The sequence below is a fragment of the Loxodonta africana genome, chromosome 4 (genome assembly GCF_030014295.1).
Source record: "Loxodonta africana isolate mLoxAfr1 chromosome 4, mLoxAfr1.hap2, whole genome shotgun sequence".
Lineage (NCBI taxonomy): Eukaryota > Metazoa > Chordata > Mammalia > Proboscidea > Elephantidae > Loxodonta > Loxodonta africana.
This window is the reverse complement of record NC_087345.1, coordinates 140,020,272-140,034,878: the sequence shown is the minus strand read 5'-3', so window position 1 is coordinate 140,034,878 and position 14,607 is coordinate 140,020,272. Positions and strand designations below refer to the sequence as shown.

The following is a 14,607-nucleotide window of genomic DNA, read 5'->3' as shown; positions in this document are numbered from 1 at the left end:
CTAATGATCATGAACATTTCCTCATGTATCTGTTAGCTACCTGAGTGTCTTCTTTAGTGAAGTGTCTGTTCATATCTTTTGCCCATTTTTTAATTGGGTTATTTGTCTTTTTGTAGTTGAGTTTTTGCAGTATTATGTAGATTTTAGAGATCAGGCGCTGACTGGAAATGTCATAGCTGAAAACTTTTTCCTAGTCCATAGGTAGTCTTTTTACTCTTTTGGTGAAGTCTTTGGATAAAGCATAGGTGTTTTATTTTTAGGAGCTTCCAGTTATCTAGCTTTTCTTCTGCATTCTTAATAATGTTTTGTATACTGTTTATGCCATGTATTAGGGTGAGTTTTGTCTTACATTTTTGGGAAGACACCTTTTGATATAAGATGGGAAAGAGATGTTTGACATGTCAAGATTCTGAATTAATTAAAAAAATTGAGGGCAGTGCTTAATGGTAATTTACGTATTTTTATAAATATTAAATTAATTTTATATTTTGTAATTCAAAATAAGGGTAGATTAAAACAGTATTTATCAAAACAGAGTATTATATGGCTACTGGAATCTCTCACCAAAAGTATATTATGATGGTAACACATTTCGGTGCAGTGATTAGGAGAGTCAGCTCTGAAATGCTAATGATTTTTAATACTAGCTCAATCACTTCTTACTAGATACATGACTTTGGGAAAATTACTAAACCTCGCTCCTTTAGTGCCTAATTTATAAAATGAGAAAAACTCTATTTCACAAGGTTGTTGTGAGGATCAAATGAGCTAATTCATGTAAAGCTATCAAAACAGGTCTAGTCTCAATAAATGTTAGATATTACTATTTGTAAGATAACTAATGGCACGAATACGGTTTTCTAGAAAGCTATGGAATAATACAGGTGTGATTTAATCTGGTCATATAAATTGCAGCTGACTGAAAAAGACACTGTGACAACTAATGTTCTAGATTATCTAATATCACTCCTCTCATCCTTGAATATACAGTGCCTCGGGGGCACAAATGGTGAAGTGCTTGGCTACTAACTGAAAGGCTGGTGGGTTGAATCTACCCAGAGGTGCCTCAGAATAAAGCCCTGGTGATCTACTTCTGAAAGCCCACAGCCCCTGAAAACCCTGTGGAGCACACTTCTACTCTGAAACACACGAGGTCATCAGGAGTCAGAGTCAACTCGATGGCAACTTGTTTACTCTCGAACATAAATATCATTTAATTCTATATTCACTTTTTAAGCATCTGCATTAGTTCAAAAGAGACCAAAAGAGGCAGAAGGGAACAGAGTCTGTAGAATAAATTGATTTTACTGATTTCCACCAAGAAAAGTTTAATGTGAAAAAAAAACACCCTCAAACCAATCTTTCTAGTCCTGCTTATGCTTAATGAGATCCTCAGATCAAGGTCAACGAGCACAGGAAACACAGCTACAAATCATGCCACCTGACAGACACAGAGGAAGAAGCTGGGAGAGGAGGGGCACAAGCATGGGGGCAGGAAATCTAGGCTGATTTATACGCACTGAGACAATTCAAGAGGGATCAGGAAACCCAGAAGGTTTATAAATTCCCTGTGGCATCATAAAAGGCAGAAGTTCGACAATAGGAAGGGCAAGTTAGATTGGATGCAAGAAAAGGAAAGAAAGAGTCTTATCAAATTTTTGTGAAGCATTTTCCTACATCTGGAATTGATGACAAAAAAAGATGGAACAGATGGATGAAGGCAGACTGGGCTGACTCCAGATTTCCCCACATCTCCCAGCCTCTGGACTTCACTTACCACAATCAAGCAGAACTCATCAAAATATGATCTATTTCTTCGTAGGATTCAAAAATGGCTTTAAGGGGATAGTGAGTAACCAGGAATTTTTTTGTAACTTCAAAGAGCAATATATGTTTCTTTCATAACATAAGCAAATTTCTATAGACAGATTTAAACAATCCTTAGATACATGTTTTCTTATACATTACAACTGATTCTTTAAAGACGATTCCTAATGTAATTACCAGATAATACAGATATAGGTGATTACGCTGGTTTTTAAAAAATGTAAAGAATAAAGAATTTTAGCCCTAAAAATTCATTTGATATATCCATCTAATATTACAGATGAAGAAGATAAAGCTCAGAAAGGGTAAGTTAGGTAGCCTGTGTCTTATTTGGTCTGGTTTATATTTTAAAAATAATAAATAAATTGGTTATCAATACTTAAAAATCAAGAGATTTGCATAAAAGTCCATATTCTCTGGAAAAAAATGGATGCTTGGGTGACACTGGGCTCACATCTTGCATGGTCACATTAAAAGCAGCTGTCTTCTGTACACAAAACACGTTCATGGCCACTAGTTCATCACAGTTCTCTCTCTCCTTTTTGTTTATACTACTTCACTCATTTATGCATGATGTCTGCCTGGCCCAGGTAGCCCTACGGTGAGTTGTTACATGAAGTATTTAAATAGTGCTTTGCAAATGGTAAAGTGGTGTGTATTAGTTGACAGTGTTACTATTGCTCAAGATTATACATTTAGTTATCAACACAGTTGAAGCCAGAGTTCGGGCCACTTGACACTCAGTTTAGTGCTATTTCCACTGCACTATACTGCTTTATACAAACAAGATGGAACAAGACAGCAACCATTACAGAATGGGAATTCCGATATTTAAAAAAACAGCCACACACCAATGAGACTAAATTGGCTTAGAATAAAGACTAAATTAACAATGATTATAGTGTAGTGAGCGAACAGTTGCTCTTTTTCTTTCTCTCTCTTCCCCCCTTCCTTCCTTCCTCTCATTTGTTTCAACTTACGCCCAAAAGAGGATGAATGTGTGAATGAAATAAAGCATAGAATAACTTGCCAACAATAAGAAAAAAGAAATTGATTTCATGGCTAGGAAATTGCAAACTACAAAGATGAGGCTTGAAGTGAAGATTAAAGAAGAGCTTAAGATGAGGAAGTGGAAGGCAATTCCAGAGGTGAGGGCAGTGAATGGAAAATGCTTTGCATCCAGTTACTTTCAAATAAATCTGGATACCATCAGCACGAACAATCTATCTGGCTTGTGGCAATGTAGAGGAAGAAGTCTATACATTGAATACTTAATATATAAAAATCTAGAATTGAGGGAGATAGGATAATTAAAAAGAGATTAATAACATTCTTATCTGACCAAGTCAATAAGGGCTGTTGAATCATTAAATATTGATTGAATTGCAACATTTTATTGTGTCAGCTTCTGAAAATTGCATATTCTAACTAGATAGAGGGTTTTACCTCTCTAGGATCTTGAGACAACCAAGTCATCACTCAGAAGATAATGTCATACAGGATAGCTGAGAAGCAGACATTTGTATACAAAGCACATACAGGAGAAAGTAGGCACTCGTAAGTGCAACGTAAAGCAGTGTCTAACATAAATGCGTTTTGAGGAATGTCTTCTGAGGCATACAAAAGGTACCTAGCACTATAAATGTATGGTGAACAAATGGGTACATGCGTGCTCTCTGAGGCTGGTCTCATTCTTAAGAACTAAATCATTTAGTGAGATGGGTAGATGTCTACTACATTTTACGGTCCACAAACAGCTTCTGTAGCACTCAAGCTGTTAATGCTTGCTAATTAATTTTCCCTTTATTCACTAACAATACAGGAGCTCTCTCTAGCTTTGTTCTACCATTGTTCTTTTTTTACAGAATGTAAAATAGTTTTACTGTTCCTCTTTCTCCAATTTTATATAATACTTTTTAACTAGTTTTAATAGTATGATGAGTGGGCTTTTCAGTTGTTCCAGAAATGGTAATCAGGACCCAAAGCTGGTGAGAAAGAAGAGCTAAGCAACCCAAATTATAAGGAGAGTTTACTAAGAAGAAGCAGAACAGGCGCTACTGCCACCGATCCACCACCTACAGAAGACTAGCAGAAGGAATCCTGATTTCAGGGGAAGTCTATGTTCACGGACAAGAGGGTCCCCTTTGCCTTAGCTAAGTGACTAGAGGCTCAAAGAGAATCATCCCTAAAGACTGGGTGTGAGTACAGGAAAAGGAGACGGTCATTTCACTCCTTTGTTTGATGCTCCTTTGTAGGCATCAGGTTTTGTGATTTGCCCTGTGCCACCCAGAGTGGAGCATGAACCAGTCAACAATGGCCAGCATCAGACCGCAATGGCACGTCTGGTTGAGTAAAAAGGCTCTTAGTCTGTTCTTTTAACCCCTATTCTCTGCCTCAACACCTGAGGAGGGAAAAAAAAGAGTGAAAGAGAATAGAATTTGTTCCTTTCCCCGTGCAGGACCCTCAAGTGAGCTGAGGTGGGGAAGAGAAGATGAAACAAGTTTTACTTTGTTTTTTGGTCTGCTTTCTGACACCACAGATTAGTCTTTTCTAAAAGAGCTTAATACAAATATAGAATCATACAGTATGTACTCTTTTGTGTCTGAATTCTTTTGCTCAGTATGTTTTTGAGATTCATCGATGTTGTTGTATGCATTTGAAGATCATTCCTGTTTACTGTTTAAGTAGTATTTCATTCTGTGAGTATACCACAGTGTGTTTATTCATTTGCTTGTGGTACTGCCTTCAAGATATCCCCGGATGATGCCTATCTAAAATTATTCAGACCCTCGTGTTTTCCTCTCCCACATTACATGAGGGTTGGTCTGAGTGATCACCAGAATAAGGCAGAAGTGAACATATGTAATTTCTGGGGTTAGGTTAAAAAAGACACTGTGGATTCCATCTTAATTCTGTTTTCTCTCAGACTATTAGTTTGGGAGGAAGTCAGCTGCCATGTCCAAAGCAACCCTATGGAGAAGCCCATATGGCAAAGAACTGAACCTCCAGCCAAGAGCCACATGCGTGAATTTGGAAGTGAAATTTCCAGCCCGTCAAGTCTTCAGGTGACTGTGGATCTGGATGACAGCCTGACTGCAAATAAAATAAGAAGAACATGCTATTGAGACCCTAGTTATGTAGTACCAAAACGTGGCAACACTGTTACTTGCACTTACGTGGAAAGTAGAAAATGAACTGAGTGATCTACTAAGGAGACATCTAGCCAGAGTGTTGAAGGTGCCACCTCATTTCTTCTTGCTGCTTATAGTAAAATGCAAGAGGAGAGAAATACACTAAAATGGCCACTTCAAAGACAGCTTAGCTTGGGCTTTTAATGTGATTATAGGAATTTCAAATAAAGGGTGAATCTAATAATATTAAAGAAAAATATTCCTCTACATATATCATTCAGATGGACTGCCACAGTGGCTGTAACAATAGGCTCAAACATAGCACTAATTGTGAGGATGGCACAGGACCAGGCAGTATTTCATTCTGCTGTACACAAGGTTGCTGTGAGCTGGAACTGACTTGATGGCATCTAACAACAACAACATACATTATTAGAAGTTTTTTTTAGTGGCATAGTGGTTAAATGTTTGGCTGCTAACCAAAAGGTTGGAAGTTTCAACTTACTGGCTATTCCATGGGAAAAATATATGGCAGTATGCTTTCATAAAGATTACAGCCTTGGAAACCCTGTGGGGCAATTTTATAGTTTCTACAGGGTTGTTATAAGTCATAATTGACTCATCAGCAATCGGTTTAGTTTTGTTTTGAACATATATTACGGGGGGCAGTAGGGGTTCAGTGGTAGAATTCTTGCCATCCATGCAGGAGACCTGGGCTGCATTCCTGGCCAATGCACCTCAAGCACAGCCACCGCTACTTGTCTGTCAGCGAAGGCTTGCATGTTGCTATGATGCTGAACAGGCTTCAGCAGAGCTTGTATAATGAAACATACTAAAAAGAAAGGCCTGGTGATCTACTTCTGAAAATCTGATCCTGTTGTACACAGAGTTGCCATGAGTCAGGGCCTTCCTGAAGGCAGCTTACAATAACAATATATGTTACAGTAACAAATTAAAAGTGAAAAAACTAGACCAAAATATCACACAATATATTCCGTAAATAGTTAACACTTGGCTTAAAAATAACATTTTTTTTTGTGATGATTTACCCTTTGAGAGTGTGTTTGCCATAAACATGAAGACCCTGCTGGGAATCATAAGTTAGAATGCCCTAACTGTGCAATTTATTTCAGGATATCGTTTTAAATCCCAGGTGCAATATACAATAGTCGACAAGGTATACTCTGTCCTCGTATGCCTTAAGTTTAAAAGTCTTAAGTTCCTGCCTCCGTAAGAATGATTATTTAGTCCTCTGCTGATTCAGAAAGCAGGGGAGGGAAAAAGAAGGGACTGTTGTAGGAAGCAGCTAATAAAATTGAGGTGTCTTTCTCTGACTCACTATTACAATACAGATTCTACATTATGGATGTGGCTTTAAAGGCTGATTAACCCATTATTCCTATTGGTAATAAACTTCCATCAAAGATTTCATTCACAAGGAAATGTTTTAAATGACTAAGGAACCTGCATAAATGTGTATTTTCTTGGCTAAGTAGAAGGATTTTTCATAGAGCAATTTTTTTATGCATAAGAGAATGATAAATCCAAAATGGCGACTTTTATAAAATTAGGTTCACATCAATAGATTGTTAGTATGTCTTCACACTATTTTACCTTCGTTCAGAAACAATTTATGTATTCTACACACAGTCAAAAGAAATTTTGATAGATAACTATCCAATTATATATTTTGTTCTAACTTGGTGGTCTTAAATGATGTTCAATAGGTGGGCCAGAGCCTGGTGCCAAGAATTTAAAAAAACAAATATGAGCTTTAAAAAAAAGTATCTAGCTCATACCTACATTCTTCAGAATGATGCTGAGCCAGTTCGTCCCAACACTTAACAGATAAATACAAATTGCATTTTGCATATACAATAAATTCATATTCTTTAGTCAAAACTTTGAGACAGGTAAAGGATGACACAATTCAAAAGTAAAATGATTTGAGCTTAGCTGGGGGAGAATCAATATCAAAACTGCATTTACTCTCACAGAAGTTGTGGTCAAAAAACATGTGCACCAAAATTAGAGTTGGAACAAATGGCAATATTTTGTTGTAATCCTTGGAACCAAATACACGGAATTCACTGGACTCTCAAAACTGTATTCTCCTTTGGACCATGAATAAGCTTGATACATTTTAGTCCAAAGAATGATTTATTTGAAGAGTTTCAAAGTCTACAGCAGTTATGATAAAAGTGCCTTCTCAATCACAGCACTTCATAGTTGCTACACATGCTGCTATAATAGACAGTAGCCTTCAATACTCTGAGGAGCAAAAGACAGATGACTTATTTGTGCTGAAAGGCGAGCCAACGGCCAGCCCCATGACATGTGAGAAAAAGGTCTAAAGTCAAAACAAGAAAGGAATTAACCTGTAAGTACATTCTATTCACTAATAACAAGGAAGGAAAATAACCGAAAATAAAGGAAGCAAAGGAGAGCAAGTCTATATTATGGGGCAGCGATCCATTACTTCTGAGCGGGATATGCCGACAGAGCACTGAATACTGTTATTGAGGTAACCTGCATTCTAACAAGCACGAGGAAAAGTCTGAAAGCATATACTATGTGGGTTTACAGATGAGTGAATGTGTGCTAAGCCAGAGTGCAGAATGTGTCAATTAGGAGTACAGGCCAGTTTCCTGGACCCAATCAGGGGTTGTCAAGAGTCCTTGGCTCCGCCTGATGAAGCAAGGTATCACTTGTATGTCTTCACTTTTTACTTGACTAAATACTGCCAAGCAGAGAGTGGACAGGACTTAATAAAAGACAGTTATTTAAAATATAATTCACATTTTTTAATACTGTACCTATTGAAAGTACTCGAGGGCAATAATGAAATACCCCTTTCCATTAAGAATTTAGAGATTAGAGAAATAAGTGGTCTTGTGAGGGTTCCCAGTGCCCACCCCGTGCCGTCGAGTCGATTCTGACTCATAGCGACCCTATAGGACATAGCAGAACTGCCCCCATAGAGTTTCCAAGGAGCACCTGGCGGATTTGAACTGCCAACCCTTTGGTTAGCAGCTGTGAGGGTTACACAGGTAAAATACACATAACACAACAAAAAACTAAGAAAGTTCATAAAAATGTTTTAGAGTGTGGGATCAATGCTGATGCAATCAGGGTCACCTGGTTTAATCTCAGGGAAGTAGAACTGGGACAACTGGAGAACGACTGTATGAACAGAAGGGTGATATTTAGCCTGAAACAGTGAAAAGGAAAACCAAATGGACAGGAGCGCTAGGCAGATGGAGTCTTGGCATTAGTATCTGTTGGACGATCAGCTAGTTTTCCCTTTCTGTAGCTTATACACCAGGGTATCTCAACACATTACACAGCTCTGCATTTATCTACTACTCTTCTCAAGGAGTTACTGGTTCTCTTTGAAGATACTATTCAATGGATCTTCAAATTTCCCCAACAGGAATGGCATAGAGACAACATTCATTTTGTAGTTGGGGAAAATGAGGCACAAACTTATAGCAACTCATCTGAGTTTTTTCTTTACCCACTAAACAATACACTATTCATGATTCTTCAGGCGTATTCAGTCAGCTCAGCATCCACTCAGAATTCTTCCACTGAGCATACTGGAAACTGACCATGCGCTCAGAAAACATGAAATGTGGATAAATTAAAGTTAGTTCAGAGCTCTTAAAACGAGACACTGAGCAAAATGAGATTATATGACAAATTAAGGATAAATTCTTCCACTCAGTTTTCTTGTATGACATAAAGGAAGCTTCTTTGTCAGAACACATGACTCTGTGTGACAGAATACCTAGAAATGCTGAATAGAGTAATTGAGGTTAGGATGGAAGTGGGCATTTTGCTTAATTTCACATAAATCCTGTGAGGTAGGTAACGTTATCCCAATTTATACAGGAGGAACATGAATCACAGAAAAGTAATTGGTCCAACTGGTAAAAGGGATAGCTACAGTTACAACCTAGGTCTCATTACCTCTCTACCAGGCTGCTACAGAAAGCAAGACATTTGCTTTGCATTAATACAATATTTGGCACATAGTAGATGCTCAATGAATCTGAAATGAATGGGCAAAAAAGTCATTTAATGCTTGGATGATCTGCTGAGGCTGTCAGCAGAAAAAATCAGTAAGGCTGGTGATTATCCTCTATAGTACGGGTGTGCCAAATGTTTAGAACTGATAGTTCAAGCACTATCAGTTTCTTTTAAGGCAAGTACTATGTTTTGATATCCCTCATGCCTAGAAAGTACCGGAATGAAAGAATGTATTAAGGCAGACAATCCTATTGCAAAGGATTACAAAATTGTAGTTTCAAATGAGACTGTCTAAGATTCAAGCCACATCATTTTAAGTTTGTAGCCTTGACTCTTGTACTGTTACAGCTGACCTTCAAAAACAGAGAAAACTTCTGGCCTGTCTTGAAAAGCCCAAACTGTCTATGACACATCTGAATAGAGCTCAGAGAGGCAAAGCTGGACTTCACTTTAACAGCAAACACAATATAGAGGCTGTAAAATTCTTTAGGTGATAAAAGGAAAATAATGCTGAGAGAAAGGCCATCTTCTAACAGCTGTACTGGCTAAACAGATTGTATTAATGCTTTTCAGGGCTAGAGATACACTAAGTCCAGCGTGGGTTGCTCGACCATCACAGCAGGGACGTCGTCATGACTTAAAATCTAAACACACTGGTTGACACCCGCCACAGCACATCTGGACTTTGTTAGACAAATTTTAGTTTTTATTTTTTTAATTGGCCCTTGCCCCTTCCTCTGATGCAGCCTCTCCAAGTGCTGCTTTGCCATGAATGAGTCAAGGAGACAAGTTACCCTGGCCGGGGGTCGGGGGAAGGAGGGTAAGTAAATTGGGACCACATTAGAGGGTGATCCAAAAATCTGTAAATCCCTCGTTGCTTCACTTTTTTCTGACAATAGGAATTGCATGTGAATGCCAATAGCCTATCAGACAGTGGCAGTTCCATTTACTGGAAAGCCTGGTCAATGCTGACTGCTTCCCTGTTAGGAAATGACCTTTAGATTGAGGCACATTCCAGCAATTCAAGGACTAGAAGCTTTAAATTAAAACAACATTGATGCCCTATCCTCTTTCCAAAAGGCCTCTCCCTTGTCCAAACTTTAATACACATACTTAGAGAAATTACAGAACCAAAATGTCTTTGGCAAGACTCCTTCCTTCTTGCTCACAGTATCCTCAGATACATTTTGGGAGGGCAGGAGTGCGAAACTTTGCATAGAAGTGGGAAAGAAAAGCACATTTAGGAAGGACTCCCAAGAATTACATTATCTTTCTCCTTTCACATGTTGCATCGTTACAGAATATCTGGGGCACAGGGCTAGATGTAAAAGACACTAGGAATTTTTTAGCTGCTGCTTTCTAAGGTTATAAAAAAAAATAAGTGCATAAATCAGTTAATTTCTTTAACCTTCACCTAATGAAAACATACAGCATTGTAAGTCAAGGAATCAAAAGCCACTGTGAATGAGATATAGTACTCTGGTCTGCTAGATAGTCTATCCTATTTGGTGTCTCAAGAAGGAAGTGCTAAAGTTGTACGCTTATAACATCACTCAGGCTTAACTAGTTTAAGAGAACTGATATTGCCAAATAGATATACTTACAAACTAGTGAAATCCTTTCCTCAGCAATATCCTTATTTCATATTACCAACTCTGACAAATTGAATCTCAGTTTTTCAACTAAATGACTTCAACAATAAGTAAATTTTTCCTGTTTTACTTACTGCTGTTGTTGTATGCCATTAAGTCCATTTCACTCATAGCGAACCTACAGGACAACATAGAACTACCCCATTGGGCTTCCTAGGCTGTAATCTTTACAGGAGCAGATTGCCAGGTCTTTTTTCCCAGAGAACTGCTGGTGGGTTCAAACCGTCACTTTTGGTTAGCAGTCGAATGCTCAACCATTGTGCCATCAGGGCTCCATTTTTTACTCGCTAGGCATCCAAAAATTAAATAACGTCCTCTTCCTGTTACAAATTATCTTAGGACCCTGGAAAAGTTTTCTTTCACTTATAAATGAGCAATGCATTGCTTTTTGCCAGTCATCTACTCTGAAGACAAGGGATATCTTTTTGGCATTATATCAGCAAAGTCAGCCACATAAATAAAGCCCATTTCTAAGTGGTTTTAATACTGGTTTACAAATACAACATCTCTATGGTATAAATACTGATTTTTGTCAATTTGCCCATTAAATATTTGCCAAAAGCACTATCAATTGATCACTGATCCCCCAGAGCAGAAAAGAGACTTTCCTACACCTGAAAAGCTCTTTCCCAGTTTCATTAGTTCAGGCAGAAGAACAAATTTGGGTAGAAACTGACTGAGAATGCAGGCGATGACACTGGAAGACAGGGTTGAGAACACTGAAAATAGGACAAGAACAGTCTATGAAAAGTGTTAACGTTAAAGCAGTGGACTTAGATTTATGAATCCAGCTTTTGCGTTATTTTCTAAGGGGAAATTTTTAGCTTTTGTCTCACAGATGGAAGTCCTCACATAAATATTAAGCATTAAATTTTGGAAGGTCTTAGGTTGGGAAAGAGGTCAAAGCTCTGCTTTTACCTTCAGAGCTTAGCCAACCCTGTGATGAAAACATCCTTAGTGCCTGCTGGGATAGAGTATCTAATTGGACATACAAAAGATAAGGCTTTTTCATTTCAAATGCGAGAATTTCACTAATTTCATCCAGCCATAGTACAAAGTTAAAAAGTATTCTCACAGAAGACCTGTGACAACTTCCAAACCGGCCCTCCTACCAAGAATACTCCACGCTTCCCAGACATAGCCAGGGATTTGTGAAGATAAAAGTGTCTGCTACTGAAAATTAACTGGATACAGTTATTAGATGTCTAATACGACACATAGGACCTTAGAACTTCAAGACTGCTAATTCAAGCTGGCAAAGCAATGTGTAGAGAATAGCGTGAAAGCTGTTCCCACCGACCCTTCTCCATGGGATCCTCCCTAGCATTTAATTATACCTGCTGCTTGAGCTGCTGCACCAGACGATCCTTCTCTCGCTTTAATGCAGCTACTTCCTCTTGGGTCTTTTTCTTCGAGGAGGAAAGCTCCAAAAGTGCTATATTGGCATCTTTTTCACTAATGGCGGCTAGAAGAGCTTCTTGCCTGCAAAAGAAAGAAAATGCAAAAGCTCATTTAATCCTCACAACAATCTTTTGAAGTCAACATTATTATTACTTCCATTTTATGGGTGATGAAAATGAGGCTTAGAGAGTTAATACAGCTTGCCCAAGTTCACATTTTTAGTAAACGGTGCAGCCAGGAGTACCATTTGGGTCTTTCTGACTCCAAATGTCTTTATTATGCTGTTATACTGCCATCTTAAGCAAGAGTTCCTAGATATAGTTACACTTAAAATCGCAATGTTAAACCAAGTTAGTGACTTGTATCTTTAGTAAGATGTCACCTATACATTTTCATCCATTTATCTAAATCCTGTGGTAAGTATTCTGCAGCTTCCAGGCAAAGCAGTAATGCTGAAATGGAAAACATTTCATGTATAGAGTGTGTAACAGATTGTAAACTTCAGTAAACAGGATTTACTAACACACCCATCTGTTCCTGGGGCATTCTGAACACCGAAAATTCTTTTTATCTCATCAATCAAATAAGTTTCCAGTTGTGGCTTTATTTGGCAATGATTTGCGCACTTCGAAATAGTAATTTAAACTTTATAGATTTCTTGTGGTTTAGCTAACTACTTTATGGTTCATGTCCAGAAGAGGGACAGAAAAAAGAGGTATTTAGAAGGGCTGTGGACAACATGACAAATTTACAAAATAATCAGAATGATGTTGGTGAACAATTAATCTCACAGTGCAAAATGCATTCCTTGGCGGTTCATCTTTTATGTAAGTCATCTGTAAGAAAACAGATTTGATTTATAGGAACTATTATGTAAGTGGCTGAGGGGCCCTGGTGGCACAGTGGTGAAGCGCTCAGCTGCTAACCAAAAGGTTGGTGGTTCAAGTCCACCAGCTGCTCCATGGACGAAAGATGTGGTAGTCTGCTTCTGTAAAAATTACAGACTTGGAAACCTTATGGGGGCAGTTCTACTCTGTCATATAGGGTTGCTATGAGTTGGAATCAACTTGATGGCAATAGGTATGATGTATGTATACATATATACACACACACACACATATACATACATATATATATAAAAAGTGGTTTGAGCTTTTGACCTAAGGAAATGCTGAATCTGAGAATGCACTACGAGATTTAGCTGTGCTTCTGTCTGTTGTTAAGATAATTATGCTTCAACAGCAGTCATGTGGAAGAGTTTTAGTTTAGCCACAAACTGGAAGACTATCTTTGGAGTCTTCTCATTGGGATATTCTTTATTCTGGGTGGTTAGGTAGACTGAACTCTGAACAAGCCATACTAACATAAGGAGAATGTACATCAGTTTATATCACGGAAATGAAGATTTGTTTAACTAGTGTTTGCTGTTGGAAGGGACAAAGAGAAGATTCTCATTCACCTCAGTATCACTTTCCACTGTCTCCACACTCAAGTAATTCTAAGAAATGGCAGATGGCTTACAACATGAGGCTCCAGTCAACACCAAAGGGATAACGACAGTCTAAATATATCCACTAACCACTTGAAAAAAGTATGTTAAGTGGTGAAATGAGCTTAAAGGTGAAGGAGTTCAAGATGGTCTCGCTATGCACAGTTTCCTGTTGATTGCTGTCATCTGTTCCCTTTTCGTGTAAGCTCAAAGACTGACAAAGCTGGAATGAGAAATGCGCTTTCTCAATAAGGGTGTTGCATTTCTGTGCACCATTAGTCAGAATCACATATTTAGCAGCAGGAACGCAGTAGAAGATGAAGGAAAGATAAACTAATTAGATTAAGAGTCATCACTACCTTTGCTGAATGCAAGACAAAGGCAATTGGGTCTCAGCTCCATTTTGTGTTTAGGCCTCATAACATGAAACAGTAAAAATTATTATACATCGTTGAAGCATCTTAACTGAATTCCAAACTCTTCATAAATAATACGCTTGGTCAACGAGTGTGGGGTACAGCTAATCTCTGGGGTAAAATGTCAAATTCCCAAACTGCAATATGATAAACCAGGTAACAATTTAGGCTCTAAGCTTGAAAATAAAGGATGTGGCACTGAAGTCTGAGCCACTGGAATAATGCCTTTTTAATAAGATATATAAGTTGAAGTCTTTTTTTTCTTACGTAATTCAAATAGAGATTATATTGTGTCATGTCATTTAAACAATTTTTTTTCAGTATTGCAGTAGGCTATGTACTGTACAGAATCAAACTTTCTTCTTCCATACCCATGGCTCTTACTCTAACATATTATTATATTGCTGCCCTTTCTACTTGAAAAGTATACCCTTGATATTGATTTGTACATGTGTATGTGCCTAAAAAGGACAATTAATAATCAAGCAAAATAAAGTGTCTTGATTATATACTGTACATATAATCATACAAATTCTAGGTAATGTTAAGGTCTTTTATGGGCATGTTAGCTTTTAGGTATTTATTTTTATAAAGGTACAGAGATAGTGTTGTTCTCTTGTTTATAATTTTGGTAAGTTTGAAACGGATATTACGGCAAG

The 14,607-nt window shown here is 37.9% G+C and overlaps 1 protein-coding gene across 14 annotated transcripts in view; it reads right to left on the bottom strand.

The window, feature by feature from the left end:
- ERC1 (ELKS/RAB6-interacting/CAST family member 1) overlaps positions 1-14,607 on the bottom strand; it is a 528,761-nt gene that overhangs the window by 103,913 nt on the left and 410,241 nt on the right. For all 14 annotated transcript variants that reach the window (XM_023548994.2, XM_064284767.1, XM_010590789.3 and 11 more), the window contains one exon: positions 11,980-12,124. In XM_023548994.2, the coding sequence (XP_023404762.2) occupies positions 11,980-12,124 (145 nt within the window). The remainder of the gene's footprint in view (positions 1-11,979; positions 12,125-14,607) is intronic.